The sequence below is a fragment of the Gopherus evgoodei genome, chromosome 16 (genome assembly GCF_007399415.2).
Source record: "Gopherus evgoodei ecotype Sinaloan lineage chromosome 16, rGopEvg1_v1.p, whole genome shotgun sequence".
Lineage (NCBI taxonomy): Eukaryota > Metazoa > Chordata > Testudines > Testudinidae > Gopherus > Gopherus evgoodei.
Window position 1 is genome coordinate 14,428,418 of NC_044337.1, and position 19,037 is coordinate 14,447,454.

General features: G+C 44.5%; 2 protein-coding genes across 4 annotated transcripts; one reads left to right on the forward strand and one right to left on the reverse strand.

Moving 5' to 3' along the window:
- The first annotated feature begins 1,360 nt into the window (after positions 1-1,360).
- LOC115635932 (torsin-1A-like) lies at positions 1,361-8,751 on the forward strand. Its single transcript, XM_030535317.1, has 5 exons — positions 1,361-1,613; positions 2,491-2,756; positions 3,666-3,841; positions 4,531-4,658; positions 6,525-8,751. The coding sequence occupies exons 1-5, from the start codon at positions 1,433-1,435 to the stop codon at positions 6,776-6,778; spliced, it is 1,005 nt and encodes a 334-aa protein (XP_030391177.1). The 5' UTR covers positions 1,361-1,432; the 3' UTR covers positions 6,779-8,751.
- On the reverse strand, positions 3,848-19,024 carry LOC115635931 (torsin-1A-like). Of its 3 annotated transcripts, none has more exons than XM_030535316.1 (5): positions 18,763-19,024; positions 17,483-17,748; positions 15,557-15,732; positions 15,340-15,467; positions 3,848-4,342 (listed from the first exon to the last, which is right to left on the reverse strand). In XM_030535316.1, the coding sequence occupies exons 1-5, from the start codon at positions 18,965-18,967 to the stop codon at positions 4,293-4,295; spliced, it is 825 nt and encodes a 274-aa protein (XP_030391176.1). In that variant the 5' UTR covers positions 18,968-19,024; the 3' UTR covers positions 3,848-4,292. The 3 variants fall into 3 exon arrangements, with proteins under 3 accessions (XP_030391176.1, XP_030391175.1, XP_030391174.1); XM_030535315.1 differs by lacking the exon at positions 3,848-4,342 and adding an exon at positions 11,652-12,343 and having other exon boundaries at positions 17,681-17,748; XM_030535314.1 differs by lacking the exon at positions 3,848-4,342 and adding an exon at positions 11,652-12,343 and having other exon boundaries at positions 18,763-19,023.
- Between the last annotated feature and the right edge of the window lie 13 nt (positions 19,025-19,037).

Below are 19,037 nucleotides of genomic sequence, written 5' to 3' on the forward strand. Positions count from 1 at the left end.
TAAAGGGGAGGAAATGGAAAGCCTGTTTATAATCTCTCACCCTTTCACACTCCATTGATTTAAATGGAGTTAATTCTGACTTACACCAGTGTGAATTTCCAATTAAACCATAGGGAGTCTTTTAGCTGATTTCAGTGGGACTTGGATCTAGCTAAATGAGATCAGAATGAGCCCCAGAAATCTTAAACATACACCAAAGGTGACTGGGGCTAGAGATCTGTGCACAACAGTGACTCAACTTCACTTCTGCTGAAATCCTCATCCATGCTTCCATCTTCACTCATCTTGTCTATTATAACTCTCTTTTCTATTGTCTTCCAAACCGTCACTTCACCAGTAGCTACTTGCTTTCTTAAATGTACAAAGGAACATAATGATGTCACCCCCATCCTCAAACAACTATACATGCAATGGCTGGAATTTTAAAATGACATTTTCCTTCAGGCTCTTTTCTCTTGGTGGTTGTAGGATTTAGTGCTATTTTGGCAGTCCCTTGTGTATTTACCCCAGTTGGCTCACTGTTTACTCTCTTTTGTAATAGTCTGCAATGATTTACCTCTCCCATTTGCGGGGGCTGGTACAGGGCACTCTGCTGCTGCTGCAGACGTGTAGCTTTCAAATTGTAATGGTAAACAAATAAGAGAGAAGCACTGTTCAGACAGGTTCAAACTATTCCAATGCATGATGGGGAAAGGCACCAGCACTGACACTTTACATGCAAAGGAAGGTATCTTCTGGACTGTGATAGACACAATGCAGGAGAAGGCCTGTGGGATCAGAGAAAGGGTGCGAGTCTGCCACCATGGGAACCTTTGTGGGAAAATGGGATTGTGATGATGACATTTTACTCTTACATCATCACGTTGCATCATGGGAAGAAAACATTCTTGCAGACAAGCTTTTCAGCTGGTCTCTTGCTCCCGGAGGTGATGCTGTGTCACAACAGATTGTGACACCAGCACCCCCAGAGCCAGAAAACAGGTTGTAACACACACACACACACACACACACACACACACACACACACACACACACACACACACACACACACACGATGGGAAACATCCAGGTTAAACTAGGCCCCTGAATGAAGCCAGAAGCCGGTACACGCCTCTCCCAGTCTTGAACTGAGCAGAACATGTGTCCCTATCCATCCCTCCCTCCCAAGAAGCGGCCTGCATCCGCCCCTCACAAAGATGGCCGGAGGAAGCCTGTGCTTGCGGGGCGGAAATAGCTGACGTCCCAACTCTCCGTCCCACGCTTTTCAAGCAAAGGGAATCTAACTCCCGCCCTCACAAAGATGGCGGCACAGCGCTGCGCGTGGCGGAAGTGTGCGTGCAGCGCAGGGGCCGTCGGGAGTTGTAGTTTCTACCGGGCCCTGGCGGCAAGCTGCTGCCTCCCTGGCGGACTGGGCCGGTCAGCTGCAGCCGCCATGCAGCTGCTGGCGGGGCTGCTCTGGCTCCTGGTGCCGGGCTCGGCTGCGCTGGAGCCCATCAGCCTGAGCATCGTCATCGGGGCGGCCTCGGTGCTCACCGGCTACCTCTCCTACCCCAGCTTCTACTGCGGCTTCGTGGAGTGCTGCCCCGGGGAGGCGGACCGGCCCAATACCACCGGTACTGGGGCGGGGCTGGCCCGGCCCGGCCCAACGGAACCGGGATCGAACCCGGGCGGACTGGGCTGGTGCTGCCGAGGGCACTGGCTCTAGGCTGGAACTGGGGGGGCAGGGGGCACGAGGGGCCACCCAGTGTAACGGGGAGAGCGGGACCAAGCCTTGGGGGACCAGCAGCTGCAGGCTGGCCCGGTGGAGGGGTCATGGGAGAAGGGAGAGCTGCTTGGGACAGACCCTGGGTTTCAAGGGGAAGGAGCATGGGTTAGTGGAAAGAGCGGAGAGCTGGGGTTTGGCACCCTGGGGTGCTGCTCCCAGCCCTGCTACTGATTGGCAATGTGACCTTGAGAAAAGCACTCGCCTTCTCTGCCTGAAGTTTCCCCATCTGTGAAATGGGGCTGATACTTCAGGTACCTCAGCTGGACATTCTGGGAGCCACATTCATTAGCATCAAGGATCAGAGGGGTAGCCATGTTAGTCTGGATCTGTAAAAGAAGCAGAGTCCTGTAGCACCTTCTAGACTAACAGACGTATTGGAGCATTAGCTATCGTGGGTGAATATATCATGCATCCGATGAAGTGGGTATTCACCCACGAAAGCTCATGCTCCAATACATCTGTTAGTCTAGAAGGTGCCACAGACTCTTTGCTACATTCATTAGTGTTCTTAAAACACGTTGAGATCCTTGGTGTAAGTGCAAATCAATATCGGGCTCTGTTTCCCTAGCGCAGTTACCAAGGCTCCTCTAATGTTTCCCAGTGTGGGATAAAGATCACCTAGAGAGAGAAATGGGATTCATGATACCATTCAATTTGCAAGCCATTTTTGGAAACCCTTGTTCTTCTAAAATGACCTTCTTTCTTTTTCTCCTTGGATTCTTCAGCACTGAGGGAGGATCTGGATAATAAACTCTTTGGACAGCACCTTGCCAAAGATGTGATCCTGAAAGCAGTGACAGGATTCAGAAACAACCCAAATCCCAAAAAGCCACTCACTCTCTCCCTCCATGGCTGGGGAGGCACGGGTAAAAACTTTGTTAGCCAGTTCATCGCAAAGAGCATTCACAAAGCGGGACAGAAAAGCAAATTTGTTCATCTCTTTATAGCCACACTGCACTTCCCACATGAACATCAGATTACACTGTATAAGGTAAGAGAGCAAATTTTAACTTCCCCTTGGTGATATCAGTAAATATTAATCATTAAAACTCCACACCATGAAATTAGATTGTTTTTGGTATACAAATCCATAGGTGTCTCAAATAACAATCTTGTATCCTGCTGTTTCTGTGCGTTTTCAGACATTCACTGAATCTAAATATCCCCCTGCAGTGTTAGAAACTGGAACACAACAGCACTGAGTTAAATGCTAAGAAATGGAAAGTGAAAGAGTGAAATCTCTTTACTCCTGCTTTTGAGTGTTCCTCAAAGGATTAAAAGTTACTTCCTCTCCTTTCTTCCCCTGGGGCTACCCTTCAGGTTTCTTTTTACAGCGTTCACTGTTGTGAAATGTCCTCCGCTCTAGCTAAATGAGGTGACTGTAAGGAGCAGTAATTTCAGAGGCTTATAAGTGACTGATGCTAATCACCTTGTTTATTCCCTGAAATTTTCATAAAAAGGATAGTCACAGACTGAAGGTTACATACCCCAAGCATCTTTACATGTTTACAACTGAACATTTCAGGAATCAATTTGTGGTGGTGGTGGTGGTTGTTTTTTATTATTATTATTATTATTATTAGTCAAGTAGATGGTAGAAGAAATTTCTTCCTTTCCCCTGTATGGTCTCTTCTCTGTTCCATTTGAGCCCTGCTCTTCATGCTTTGACTGTTCAACTGAGGATGGAAATAATGTGCTTTATGGTGACTCTCATCAAATAACTGGAACAGGATTCACATTCTAGCAGCATGTGAAGGTAGTGGGCATATTCCTCCCTTCAGGAAGCTGGATATAATCAGAGCATTTGAAGGATCATTACTCACACCCCCTCCCAGGTGTTTTTTGAGTTCTCTACCAGTGGGACCTAGTTTTTTTAATGTGCATTTCTCGTTTGTTCCAGGATCAATTGCAAACGTGGATTCGGGGTAACGTGAGCGCCTGTGCCAGGTCCGTGTTCATATTTGATGAAATGGATAAATTGCACCCTGGCCTCATTGATGCCATCAAGCCATTCTTAGACTATTATGAGCAGATTGATGGGGTGTCCTACCGGAGAGCCATCTTTATCTTTCTCAGGTTTGTGGTCTGTCTACTGTGGCAAATCCAGGCTCACCCGGGCCTTCGCTGTCACTGGGGTTTGTGTCTTGGCCACTCAGAGCTTCCAAGCATCAGCAGGGATAGAACCCAGATTCTTCTGTCAAAAAGCATGTGCTATCTGAGCTAAAGAAAAAGGTCCATTAGCTGTCTGCATTGCAGGGATTATGATACAGTTGAGCAATTCTGCCTCCATCCAGCAAAGGACTGTAGTACATAACACCTTAAAGTGGGCCGATCTGGTAGTCTCGTCTGGTAATAGCACGCTGCTATACAGCAGATTGGAGATCAGATCCTGAATTTGTCCCTCATTCCATGTGCTGGGAGCATTGCACTGGTATCATACTTCACTACGGGGTGGTGGAGAGACCACTATGCATCACTCAGAGGGCCCACCGCATGTGCCGAGCTGATGATCCCTTTTGAGAGGGAGCTACGTGACCATTTCTTCTGAGCAAGAGGTATTGTGGCTCAGAAACAACGCTGTAGAGACAAGGGGGAATTTAGTCCTGAGTGACTTAGACATTGCTTTAGGGGGTTTTATTCTGGTGACATGCTTGCTGTGCAGACAGACATTAGAACAGACAAGTGTTAAATGTAATCCTGCTAGAGAAGAGCTGCTGGACTCTTCCTATCTTGGGTCTGTATTAAACTCTTTCTCTTATGAACAGTAATGCAGGTGGGGATTTAATTAATAAAGTGGCTCTGGACTTCTGGAGGAGTGGAAAAGACAGGAAGCAGATTCAGCTGAAGGACCTGGAGCCTGTGTTATCTGTAGCAGTCTTCAATAATAAGAATAGTGAGTTACTTTCCCAATGAGTTGGATGTTCTTTTACTTCATAAACACAGAAAATCCTCGCTCGGTGTGTGCTGCTCCAGCTTGCCTCTTTAACTCATGTAAGATTGTTGTGCACACACACCCACTCACTTAGGCCCAGATACCACTAGGCACTGAGCACAACAAATCATTGATTTCACTGGGTGCTTGGCACGTTTCAGGAGGCACCCTGCAGCTCTCAGGATTGGGTCCTCACCCAACGGAATGTTTGTTTCAGAGAGAAATTATGCCCAATGTTTCTGGGGCTGGGAGACTCTAATGCGCTAACCGTTCACCTCTGCGGATTGACCTGAGTTAATAACCTAACTTAAGTCCCAGCGAAAATGATGTTAGATGATCCCAGCCTAGTTTTTAGAAGACAGCTGCCTACCTGATAGCTAGGGCCCTACCAAATTCATGATTCATTTTGGTCAATTTCATGGTCCTGGGATTTTAAAAATCATAAATTTCATGATTTCAGCTATTTAAATCTGAAATGTTAGTGTTGTGGTTTAGGGGCTCCTGACTCAAAAAGGAGTTGTGGGGGGGAGGTTGTAAAGTTATCTGGGTAGGAGGGAGAATTTGTGGTACTGCTACCCTTCTGTGCTGCTGCTCGCAATGGTGCTGCCTTCAGAGCTGAGCTGCTGGAGAGCAGTGGTTGCTGGCCGGGAGCCCAGCTCTGGAAACAGAACCACCGCCAGCAGCAGCGCAGAAGGAAGGGTGGCCTGGTGTGGTATTGTCACCCTTACTTCTGTGCGGCTGCCTGCCGAGCTGGGCCCTCTGTCAGCAGCCGTCACTCTCGGGCCGCCCAGCTGTGAAAGCAGCAGCGCAGAAGTAAGGGTGGCATGTTATGGTATTGCCATCCTTGCTTCTGTGCTGCTGCTGGTGGGGCGCTGGGTGCCCAGCCAACAGCCGCCATGCTCTGGCTGCCCAGCTCTGAAGGCAGCACAGAAGTAAGGGTGGCAATACCACAACCCCCCTAAAATAACCTTGCGACCCCCTGCAACTCCCTTTTGGGTCAGGGCCCCTAATTTAAGAAACACTGGTCTTCCTTGTGAAATGTGTATAGTATAGGGCAGCAGTTCTCAAACTGTGGGTTGGGACCCCAAAGTGGGTCACAGCCCTGTTTTAATGGGGTCGCCAGGCCTGGCTTAGACTTCCTGGGGTCAAAGCCTGAGCCCCTCCAACTGGGCATTGGGGCTCAGATTACAGGCCCCTTGCCTGGGACTGAGGCCCTCGGGCTTGACTTTGCCCCTTCCCCCTTCAGGGGGTGGGGCTCGGATAGGCTCAGTCTTCAGTCCCCCCTCCTAGGGTCATGTAGTAATTTTTGTTCTCCAAAGGGGGTCACGGTACAATGAAGTCTGAGAATTCCGGTATAGGGTAAAAGCACACAAAAGACCAGATTTCACGGTGGGAGACCAGATTTCACAGTCTGTGATGTGTTTTTCTGTGGCTGTGAATTTGGTAGGGCCCCACAGATAGCTTAGTAAAATCAAAGACCTCTGCACAGGGGATGAGCTGCAACTGGACCAGCAGAGGGCGCTGCAGATCAGGACTGAATTGCACTGACAGAAGGGTGCATAGAAGATTGCTGCTTTACGCTTGGTAACAAATATTAATCAAAGTCTAAATCTTAGATAATGTCCCTAGTGGTGTAAGACCGAAGTGCAGTGCACAGGCCTTTCATGTTTGGAAGTGTTGGGGGCTGTTCATCTGTCATTTAGTAAAAGCAGCTACCTAGAAAACAAGGACCAAGCATTTATTGACAATGGAGGACAGAACTATCATTCAGATGTTACATTTGTTCTCCCTGACCATTTAAGCAACCTCCTGTCTGATGTTTTCTAGGTGGCTTGTGGCACAGCAGCCTGATCGACAAAAACCTCATTGATTACTTTGTCCCCTTCCTGCCCCTGGAGTACAAGCATCTTAAGATGTGCATCAGGGCAGAAATCGAGGCTGGTGGCAAGAAAATCAACGAGGCGATCGTCGACGAGGTGGCCAAGGAGATGACATTCTTCCCAAAAGATGAGAAAATCTACTCCGATAAAGGCTGCAAGCTTGTGCAGCAGAAGCTGTTGTATTACTGGGAGAGGTTATGAGCAATATGGAACTGAGGTGGAACAAGGAATGCGATCCCCTTTCCTCGCTGAAGCACTTTTAATGGCATTTTGAAGTCTTGTCTCTTTGCACTTTTGATATTTTGGGACGTCAGGGATCCTAGGAATGAGTGATTTTTCTTTTATTTTTTTAAACCCCAGTGCTCTTCCTTAAACGGGCAGTATCCAAGTGTTGCCTTTTTAATCTGGGATAGTCTCTAGAAATCTTTGAGCATAGCATTCATCATTGGATCCAGCCTTCACTACATTGTGTTTTAACAGCTGAGATTGTTAAAAATTCCATCCTCTCCCTCCAACCCTCTCTTCTAGACAACTGGAGTAAAATGAAGGAATCCTTCCTTTTGGCCACAGTCCCTTCCTAGTATCTGGAAATCAATGGGCGCTTTGGCCTTGACTTCAGCTGGCGCGTCCAGAGTCCATGATTATGGCAGCAAGGGTTGAGGCCTTGATGCTTTGCTAGTTCAAATGCCTCTGTGCTGGGAGGACTCCTTGTGCTCTGGAAAGGGGTGGTAGTGTTGTGCTCAGGTGGTCAGTTGTCCAGGGATGGAAGGGCAGGACCTTGGTTCATTTCTGACTCTAAGCTGTCTTCATGCCTCCTGCTCTGGTGATGTGGAACGTTAAGGTGAACTCAGAGAAGTCTTGGGTTGGGGAGAAATTAGTTGATTCCCTCCACAGTCTTTATCTAAAAGACTGTATTCTTTCCCCTCCTCATACGAAATTTGAATCAAAGAGTCCAAGTGGCTATGGGCTTGGCTGCCAATGGGTATTTCTTTCCCTTTCAGTGGGGGGGAACCGTTCACCAGGGGTTTGACTGCTACAGCACCTCAGGCAAGTGTCTTGTCTTTCAGGGGAAAATATTCATGAGGGTTTGACTCTTACAACTTGTCAGGTCAGTATCTGTGCACAGTGGTGGGCATGAAATCCACAAGGTGTTACATTCCCTCCAAGCCACAGCCACATAATCCAGCAACATCCCCCCTTCCCCTCCCCAGACGCACCCCTTGCTTGAATGTTACGTGGGAGTAGAAATCATTTTGAATAGTCTATTTTTTATACTATTTTATACTGGATTGAAGTGGAAGTACAAAATCTTTTCCTACAGAACCAGGACAGGAAAGGGGGGGGTGGGAAATATGGTCAAAGAACAACCTTCCCCCCTCCCAGCCTTATTTTTAGTAGTTTTTAATAACGTTGTAAAATTAACGAGAACCGGTGTCTGGGATGGTCAGTGTGAAACATCGTGTTCCCAGCAGCAAGGTGAAATGGGAACCTGAAGGGTTAGGAAGCTGGGAGAGGATCAACCTTCACCCAGCGAGTAAGGGTGGAATTTTCATATTGCAGCTTACTCACCAAAGACTCAACTTTCTAACTCTTTCTCCCTCCTACTCTGCCCCAGATGTGAGATGGAAGTGCCTTTACATACATGGAGGAGAGAAAGTTTAACTGAACTACATCGTATGTGCAGCATGATACTAGTGCAGCTAAGATTTATGGGAGGAAGTTGATTTTATTATGCAGTTGCTGAATTAACTCCCTCCTATTGACACTTGTTTTAAGACAGTGTGCAAAACTGCTTTATATTAATGTCTCAGATCAAGCCTGGTTTTGTTCAAACTACCAGCAAGAAAGCTTTAAATGGTCAGGTGAACCTCTGAAATTGGAGTGAGTTACACTTTTTTTTATAACCCTGCATGCGGTTTTGTCATAACTGTGACAAACTGTTTACTCTGATGCAATCACTTGAAGTAAACATTAGCTCTTAACCTTGGGACATTGGACTGTTGCTTTGATGTGTGATGTTTTACCCTTATTGGTAACTCTTCCTCAAAAAGGTTCTAAACACTACCCACAAACGTCTGGTAGCTCTTCCAGCTCTGATGTTCTGAATGTAAAGTACTCATGCAGTTTTTAAAACTCTAAATGTCATAGCTGCAATAAATGTCTTTCATCCTTCAGCTGCCTTTTGACTTATTAATTAACTGCCAGCTGGTAGACACTACCATTCTACTGCTCAACACCGAGGCAGTCATGCTGTGGTATCTCAGGTTCCTTCTGCTCGGATTTGTTCAGATGAAGTCAGGCCATCTTTAAGTAACAGCTGACTTACCTGCTCCTTCCCAGGGTAAATAAGAGATCCTTGTAAGGATAAGGTAGACCTCCTTGTAGGTTTTTGTTGAATTCAGCAGTTAATAAGCAGGGTGCTCCAGTTAAACCACAGCAATGCAACTGGCAAAAGTGCCATTCAGGAGTATAAAGGTGGAAGGCCTTTCTGGGGCAGAGAAGTAATGCTCTTTTCAGGTGATAGACCTGAGGTGGGGATTTAGCTGAAAGGGTTGCATGTTACCTGTTTCCAGCAAGAGTGGCTAGAAGTTTGCTCTTCTCACAGAAAGTCTTCAGCATTCCTGCCAGTTTTTTCTATGATGCAATTGTAGAAATGTAACTTGTCACATATCTTCTGCAGCGTAGGATGTATTCAAGCAGGATCTTGGTCCTAACTGTGACCTGACCAGCTCAGTTGATGTGTCCCAACAAGCAATTTTCCCCACTGCTACAGTGTAAGTACTGTGGTAGTACCTGCTGGAATTTAAACACCCTATCATCTAGACAGCAGGGTGGTTAAAATGCCAGCAGCCTAGTCTAAACATCCTATCGTTAGTGGGAAATCAGGAAATTAATGTTCTATGCAAGACAGGGCACATGCTCTTTCCTCTCTTCCCCACAGTGCTCTCAGAGGGGTAGAAATCTAACAGCATTAAGTGCTTTGAGTTCACTAATGGATAGAAGTGCAAAGTATTACTTGGCAGAGTTGCATAATGTTCTTCACTATTCAAAGTGAGCAGTTCAGGATATTGTGATATAAACGAAAGCAGGATTTCTTTAACAGAAACCACCAGGGACCGCGATGGAAGTTTCTTACTTCCCCTCTCTGCTAATTGCATCATGGCGCTATAAGCTTATAGAATGTAATCCTCATAATTTATGTATTTTGGAAAAGCCAGCAAATAGTGACTGTTTGGAGCGCTACACCCTTATTCCAGCTGGTCTGCCCTGTGAGTTTCAAAAACTCAGGCTCCTGGTGGGTTTATGAAATCAGCAGGTTAAAGGGAACCTGTGAGGATGAGCTAACAGATTTAAGTTAAATTACATTATCCAAATGTAACAAGAACAAACAGGAAAGGCTTGAATCCTGCTGCTCCATTTCTCTACAGAGGTGCGAAAAGCAGTACACACCAAGTGCTGCACTCTAACTGTCCCGTGTGGACACTGCTGGAATGAACTAAAAGAGATCTACTTTGCATAAAGATAGTCCTCTTCAAACAGGACTACATTAATGCAAACTAGGTACAGCATCCACAGCTGTTACAATGCAGCACCCTGGTCTGCCCTGTGGCACAATGTAGACATAGCTAAGGCCATCATCACTGTAACTAGTCACCCACATTAGCGATATCAATAAGAAGTGGGCAGACAGAGGAAGTGGGGTTTTAATCTACTCTATCAGCTGGACAGATCCAGTCCATGTTTTAAGCACCTTTAGAATACTGTTGAGACTACAGCATGTGGGAGCCTGGTTCGTAGTAGCATAGCATTAGAAAGTTCATGCACAATCCCAAGCAGTCTGCCCTAATTGCTTATTTCACGAAGCAAACCATAGTGACTTAGCTAATCTTTTTTAGCAATGACTTAAGAACCAGGCCGCTCTCCACTACCTGGCCCCTTTGTAGCCTAGCCACAAAAAGCGAACATGAATGTTTGTATTCAAGCACAGCAGAATGCCACTAACCAGATGGCAGAATAAGTGTGGTAAGATGGTAAATTACATACAAAGGTAACCATGAGGCAGTCCCTTCTATATATGCAAATAGCAGAAAGGTATTGTATACAAATTTTACTGGTAAGAACTTTTATTAAGGGAATTATAAAAATCTTATTTTGCAATTGTGAGAGCTAGAAACTGGAGTGAAAAAAGTTATCAGTGTTGGTATTTATAAATAAAACTGGCAGATGGGCTGCAGTAACTTTGGCATTACTGTAATTAAATGTTTTCCTGGGTAGTGTTGAGGCCATCTTCATCCTCTTCCACATATGGTGTCAAGTATCAGAGGGTAGCCGTGTTAGTCTGGATCTGTAAAAGCAGCGAAGAATCCTGTGGCACCTTATAGACTAACAGACGTTTTGGAGCATGAGCTTTCGTGGGTGAATGCATCTGAGGAAGTGGGTATTCACCCACGAAAGCTCATGCTCCAAAACGTCTGTTAGTCTATAAGGTGCCACAGGATTCTTCGCTGCTCTTCCACATAGCACTGCCTTGTAAGGCTGGGATCAAAACTAAATCACACAAGAGCTTGAAAGGGGTGAAACATTATCCAGACTGCTGCTTTCTGCATTTAGAAAAGTTTAAAACTAAAAGTCTTACAGCAGCCATGTGGACTAAATAGGATAACAGATTCTGCCTTCCAATTACTGTGATTCTATGAAACAGCCCTTTTCTTCATTACTGCAAAGAAGGAAAAGGAAAGAGACCAAGTGTCACCGCTACACTTCACAGCAAACAGTCAAAGAAGGAACTAACTCCATTACAGGGACATAGTCAATGACTTTGCTGCAGTTCCTCTTCTTACTCAGCCTTGTTTCACATACTGACCTTTCCCTAATGCAGTTTGGCACCAGAAGGGACAGTTTACACACCTGTTTTTATAAGAGTGGCACTATATCATGCTAGGTAAAAACATACTCACTCCTGTACTTTGATTCCATTACAGCTGGAAACACCAAGGCTGGTTATTTTCAAGAAAACAAACCTGCATATCCACCTTTCAAAGACAGTCTGGGAAATACCCCACCCACAACTCCCAGGAATGGTCTTACAGAATATTTTAATCAAGGCCTTTATATCTGCACCATCTGGAAACCATTTCTACAAATTAAAACCTAATTAAAACTGCAGGTCTAATGTACATAGCTGTGTTCCATTGAACAGTTGTAGCAATCAATCCATGATATGAGCTAAACCATAGGAACTGTTAGACAATGCTCTGGACGGGGTGACTGTTCCATGCACAGTTCTTTCCCAGCTTCTCGGCATAGGACTGACGTCTTTTGAGGATATGACTATTTCAAGGCTCCCCCAGAATAAAAAGACAAGTGTATTGCCACTTATTTACATCAGGCAATGAAATTACAATGTTTTTTTTTTTTTTTTTTTTTTAAAGTGCTTGACAAATGAAATGTTTCGGATTCTCCACTTTGTGATTAGGTTCATTTTTTCCTTTGCAGATCACAGCATCGTAAAACATTATAAGTCATAGTAAAAATCCAGCTTGGTGAACACAGTTTTGCATCCTTTATCAGAGTAGATTTTCTCCTCCTTGGGGAAGTAGGTCAACTCCTCAGCTACTTTGGTTACGATTTCTTCATCCACCATGTAGCCACGTGATTCAAGTTCAACCCTGACACACATTTTCACGTGTTTGTACTCCAGAGGCAGAAAGGGGACAAAATAATCAATGAGGTTTCTGTCGATCAGGCTGCTGTGCCAAAAGCCGCCTGCAAAAAACACTGTTGGTTAGTGCACCTTTTGTGGAGGTTGACAGCTAGTAGGGAAGGGGATATATTTATCACAACTCTCTGCTACCCACCCTAAAGTTGTTTACTCTGTTTTTATTCTTACCACAATCACTTCTACTTTTATAAGGTCACACATTGCGAGGGTATGAGAGTGGCTTCACTTTAAGCCAAGCAGGATGGATACAGAAATATCACATATTGGAGCTGTTGCTGCATGTCAAGGTTTCAAGACTAGCAGCACCTCTGCCCTCTCTCCAGTCTCTGAGTACAGCCCCTCAGGTGTTAGGCTCTAAACCTTTACCTGTCCTGGGACAGAATCCTACAATTCTCCCACTTTTAGACTGGGTCCTGGCTACAGTATCTGGTGGATCAACCATGCTTTCCCTAACGCGTCCAACTGGGTTCGGGTAACTGCGGTTCTTCCCTTCAGGAGCCCGTGACCAGCAGTAAATACACTGACCAGACACCCTTTTCAAACCAAAGTATTGTTTAATCTTAGCAGTAGAAATAAAGCATAACATAAAGAGGATTTTCAAACAACAAAAGGACTGTGCACACGTTTATCTTACCTATGGCTTACCGTCTCCCTGTCTTGGAAGCCTCGGAAGGCCTTCCTGCTTCAGACCCTCCAGCAGGGTCTATGAGTGTTTCAGTTTATTCCCCACAAAAAAGTACCTGACCTCTCACCAGAGAGTCTTTTAAATTGTCATTTTGATTCCCAGGCTGGGCAAAACAAGCTCTGAAATTTGGCTAGAGCCAAGGAAGTAGGTTCTTCACAGTTAATATCTCAGGTATTTTCTCTTAGCCCCTTTCAAGTGTTTACGAGGGCATGTTTTTATTTCCCAATCGGCTGCTGTTAAACTAAACTAACATGCACAGAGTAGATATCCAAATATTTACCCAATGCAGCAGAGTGGGTAGAATTAAATCAAAGTGATTTAAAACTACTCAATTTTAATCACGATGTAAATCAGCAAGCAGGAAAACTTGATTAAATCATCAGTTTTAATGGAATTTTGCATTTGTACTTTAGTTACTTTCCTAAAGAAAGGTTGATTCTTATTGGTTGGTAACCATTAAAACAGGCTGGTTTCCAACTGAATAGAGCCTTTACATTCAATTTGGTGCTTTTGTTGGGGGTGGGGGAAGCTAAGAGGATGTGCTGTAACCTATACACAGGTAAGCAATTATATAGCTTCATTTATATTTATTCAGATTTTTAATTTTTGTATTTATTATGCCAGAAATGGTGAATGATACACTTATTTACTAGAAGTATTTTTGATTTGTGTCAAAAAGTTTACCAAAACATTTTCCATTTAAAACTGATTTCTTAAACAAAGAAAATACTATCCGTGGTTAGTGAACTTAACTGTTTGTTTCACATCACCATCTCCTTCAGGATTTTAGAACTAAGTACATGTCATCTTCTGACACAGATTGGAAGAGCAAAACAAAGTTTTCTTATTTTGTCAACTCCCATTGATCTCTTATTGTTAAATGAAATAGTCATTGAACTGACCTACTGGATAAAGTAAACAAAAACCAAAACCAACTCTCTGCATCTGCTGAAGAGGCTACTGCTGTCAAGAGCTGGTTTAGCACTTCAACAAACGCTGGTTTGGCCAGTGACTTCCACCAGTGCAGTGGTTTGCTTTTCTTTAAAATTTGGCAGCAACCATTTGAATTTTAATAGATTTAGTAAGTTTAGGCCTTAACATAGGTTGTCATAACCAGACATATAATTTTAAATAGGTTTATTTAAAACAATTGTTAATACACCTCTACCTCAATATAACGCTGTCCTCAGGAACCAAAAAATCTTACCATGTTATAGGTGAAACCGTGTTATATCGAACTTGCTTTGATCCATTGGAGCGTGCAGCACACCCCCCCGCATCCCGCCCTGGAGCACTACTTTACCGCGTTCTATCCAAATGTGTGTTATATCGGGTTGCGTTATATCAGGGTAGAGGTGTAATTTGAACAAAAAAGGTCTGATTTTATTTTTTTCTTAAACCATCTATTTATCCATACTGTGTTGTAGACACAGTGAACTTCAACAGCCAGGTCACCTACAATATTCATAAATTACAGAGCAGTCCCATGTCCTTCACACTGGACCATTCCTCTCCACCTCAAATCAGCAACCAGACAGCATCAGTCTGAATACTTCATGACTGTACCATGGTACCTCCCTGCCTGAAAACTATAGTTAGCACTGAGCTGCAACAGCTGCTGCCACACCAGTTCACATCAGCTCTAGCCCTGCCACTTTTGTTTCTCTCTCTCGGTAAATAAACCTGTGTGCACTTTCAGCATGGTAAAAGCAGTTCCTCTCTCTCTCCTCCCCAAGGCTGCTCAAAACAACATCATCAACCAACAGATGCAGAACCCATCATTTGACACAGCAGTCACTGAGTGCATTTCTTAGCTTGTCATTCTGCGGACTGCTCTGTTGGAGAGCTGCAATAGTGTGGGTCCATTGTTAGAAGGTTTATTTCTAAGCTATTGTTAAAAATAACTTTGTAACTATACAACTATGCCATTATAATTTAGGGAAACAGTAACTCAGGCTGGCAATCCATCCACCCTCAATTCTGAAGGGCAAGGAAGGATTAGGGTGTGGCATTTATCGTGCAGCCTCCAATTATGAGCCAAAGAAATCTATCTACAGTCTTGGGAAGGGGAATTGCAACCTTCCTCATCAGAGATAGTAGCTCAGTGCCACAGGCAGCAAAAAAGATGCATAAAATAATCCCACTTAAATTGCATATAGTCTGTTGAAAAGTCAAACTATATAAAGAGAAATATTATGGCAATCTCATGAGTACCACTGGGACTCCTGTAACTGAAACATTTGTTTCTTAGGTGTTCTCCAAAAGAGAGGCAGTTGGTGAATACCAGAAACAGATGCAGAACCACTCATTCAAAGAGAAGGATTTTTAGCCACGGGAATAATCAATATTACTCACTATTCTTGTTGTTGAAGACAGACAGAGACACTCCAGCTTCCAGGTCTTTGAGTTCCATGTCTTCCCTTTTCTTTCCACTTTTCCAGAAATCTAATGCCACCTCTGTTATCTTTTCAGCCCCCGCATTGCTGCATGAAGGAAGGAAAAGGATTTCAGATGGATGTGTTTCAGAGCATTCAGTTTACAGTACTGCAAATATTTCACGGATGCTCCTTACCTGAGAAAGATGAAGATGGCTCGCCGATAGGACACTCCATCAAGCTGCTCGTAATAGTCCAAGAACGGTTTGATGGAATCAATGAGTCCTGCATGCATTTTATCCATTTCATCAAATATAAAGATTGACCTGCCACAGGCGCTCACATTTCCCCGAATCCATGACTGCAACTGGTCCTATGTTACATAAAAATAAAGGAGAATGCAAATTTCATTTGCATCAATGTCACATTAAAGACACAGGAAATATGTAGACTTTAGATCACCATTTTCCATTCAAAAACTATAACTTCAATTGTACACCTGTAATTATGTGAATTTCTTGATCAAAAATGGGTTAAAAGGTCAACAGTAAATAATGATAAAAAGAACAGAAATGCATTCTAGTTGTTAAAATAACCTTATAAACCCAGGTGAGTTACCAGAATCTGTCTGCCAGGTATCCATGAAAAGGACTATACTTCAAGCTAGTGAATTAACATTAATACAAAGCAGTGATCTGGCTTGTAGGACAAAGTGAAGCCCACTGGGGCAAACTATTTTCTCTGGTGCTAATACTCTGCAGTCATATAGCATATTCCATCTTTAGATCTCAAAACATTACCCAACTAATGAATGTTGCACAAATTGAGTCAGTGAGAGATTAAGTGACCTAGCCAAGGTCATATAATAAAATCACAGGAACAACTAGGAATAGAACCTAGAATTATAACTCCTAGTCCCATGCTTTAACCACTAGTAAGTAATCTAACTGGAGGGGATTAAAAACCTTTCAAAAGTGTAGCTTTGTTCAGGAAGAGGGTTAACCTCATTTAAGTATTTTATTATATGGCACAGGGGTTAACCCACTTAAATGTTATGTTGAAGATTAGCAATGAGAAAGAAAAGGAACTGGGATAGTTGATTAAAAACCAACAATGAGTCTGCTGATCACCATCATTTTACCAGTCTCATTATTATTTGGTTCCTGCACATGGGTGAGGAAATGCAGGGAAGACTCCACTGCCTGTGCTATGGATGGAGAGGGCTTTAGTTTCTAGCACTGTCCACATGGTAAATTTCATAAGACGTTTTTCTTTGTAAGTGAACAAAGAGCATAAAGATCCTTTTCTCCCACTGCATTTAGGAAAGACTCAGCTGGGACAGGACAATAGAAAGCTTTACAAGGGGAAATATATAATCTAGAGAAAAAGTAGAATTCTCCATTTTAAAAGCTAACGTAAACACTGTTCCATTCCTTTAAGTCTTCAACATGCATACATTTTGTGTTTACATGTTCAAAACACTGTACAAACATTCACTAATCAGCCTAATACTCCTGCTAGGTAGTAAAGTTTCACCCTCATTTCGCAGGCAGCAGAAGAGACTCACACACAACCCAGTGGCAGAATCAGGATTAAAATTCAGGAACACAAGCAATGGTATTTCTTGAAACTGTGCTGCCTCACATATCTACCTGCCTAAGGTACTTATATAGCCCCTGTTACTGGGGTCTCTCAGCATTTCACAAGCTTTAACGTATTCATGCTCCCAACACCTCTGTGAGGGACAAAGTACTACTAGCCCCATTTTTCAATTGGGAAAGGCAGGGAAAGAAAGTCACATGGCCAAAGTTACACAGGAAGCCTGTGGTGGGATACTTGGGTTCAGTTCTCTGCTCCAAGTCCCATGTTGATGTCCTACCTGTGCCCTTTCCCTCTGGATAGAAACATGAGAGGATGCATAAATAATTTTTTTTTTAAAGGGAAATTAGTCCCTAAATGTTGGGGTTTACACATTTGCACTTCAGACTTAGCATACATTGTATTTTACTGTTTCAGATAAAAAGTCTTCACTTGCTAGTACTGCTGATCCCATAACCTTTATAAACTAGCAAAAGAGATAACGCCCCCAATCACTTATGATGAGGTCCAAAATGAACTCGTACCTTGTACTGGCCAACACTATGTGCATGGGGAAAATGCAAAGTGGACACAAACTGATGGACATAATTGCTGTTCAGGCCTCCTTCGTAGATACTCTCTGCAATTATTTTACTGACGAAGTTTTTGCCAGTACCAGTCCACCCATGCAAGGAGAGGGTGAGAGGCTTTTTGGGGTTTGTATTGTTCAAGAAGCCACTCACAGCTTTCACAATCACCTTCTTCACGAGGTGCTGGCCAAATAGTTTCTTGTCCAAATCCTCCTGCAGTGCTGAATGAAGGAGACACCAATCAGATAAGTAGAAAAGAAGGTGATAAGTTTTAGTGTTTCTAAGCTGCTTCAGAAGAGAAGACCCTTGATAACATTATCCAGGGGTGCCCAAACTTTGCTCATCCCAGGGAGGCTGCTGGGGATCAAAGAGCTACCCTGACTAGAACAGAGCAACCATTTTTCTCTTGAATATACAGATATGACCAGTGGAGACTACAGACCCTAGCATGTGATGCTCTGGTTCCAGCTGCCAAACACTACCCCATGTTCCTGTGGACAGAATCATACCATCAAGTCCCCCTTTTACTCCACCTCCTTCCATCTAGAAGGAGTCACACATCCCTTTAGAAGAAGGCAGAGCCCAGTCCTCCCTAGAGCTCCCCCCAACAGGCCCTTTCCTCTAGCGACAGCCTCCCTGCACTTCGTTAGCATCCTACCTCTAATCGCCTCTCCCTGCCCCTCACCACCTTCCTCTGCCTGCTGCCCCATATCGCTCTCCCCAGCAACCCTGCCCTGCATTCTGAGTTTGGGGATTCAATGGCTTTTTGTCAGATCTTTCCAGGCTTGCAGTTTCCCACGGCTCTCCACGGGCTGCTACATGAGTTTTAAAATGAATTATTAGTATTACTATTGACTAACCACAGAGGGCTTCATTTTAAGGTTCTATAGAGGCAGAGAGGACACGTGTATAACCTGGCTGTCTGTGTCTGTGGCTAGTTTTATAATCTTTGTCAGATGATGGAATGGTATTTTGGTGGACACATGGATGATGGATTAGCTCCCTCCCTCCATCAAGGTCTGTCCCTTCAGAACCTGCCTTGGAAGTTCTGATGAAAAGGACGTTGGATAGGGCAAGACTGAAGTTTTGTATTTATCATCTGCATCTTCCTAGGGGCCCCCCCATCCTTCCCCAGCTTAAATAGCCCCCAAGCTCAACCCCACCCTATAGGGACAACTCTCAAGCCCTCCCCAACCCCGCATTTACCCCATAAGTGCCAGCCCCGCCTGCCGTACCTGCTCCCGCCCGGGCCCCCTCCCACTGGAGGCAGCACTCCCTGAAGTAGCAGTAGAGGCGGGGATAGGAGATGAGGCCGGTGAGCGCTGAGGCGGCGCCAGCCAGCGCCAGCCCGAGGCTGATGGGCTCCACCGTCTGCACCGGGCTCAGCAGCAGCAACACAAGGCCCAGGGCAGCCCCCAGCGGCCCCCGCAGCAGCTTCATCCCCCTCCGCCAGGCCACCACAGCCCCGAGCCTGCAAGCCAGCCACCACCCGGCACTTCCGCATCCGGCC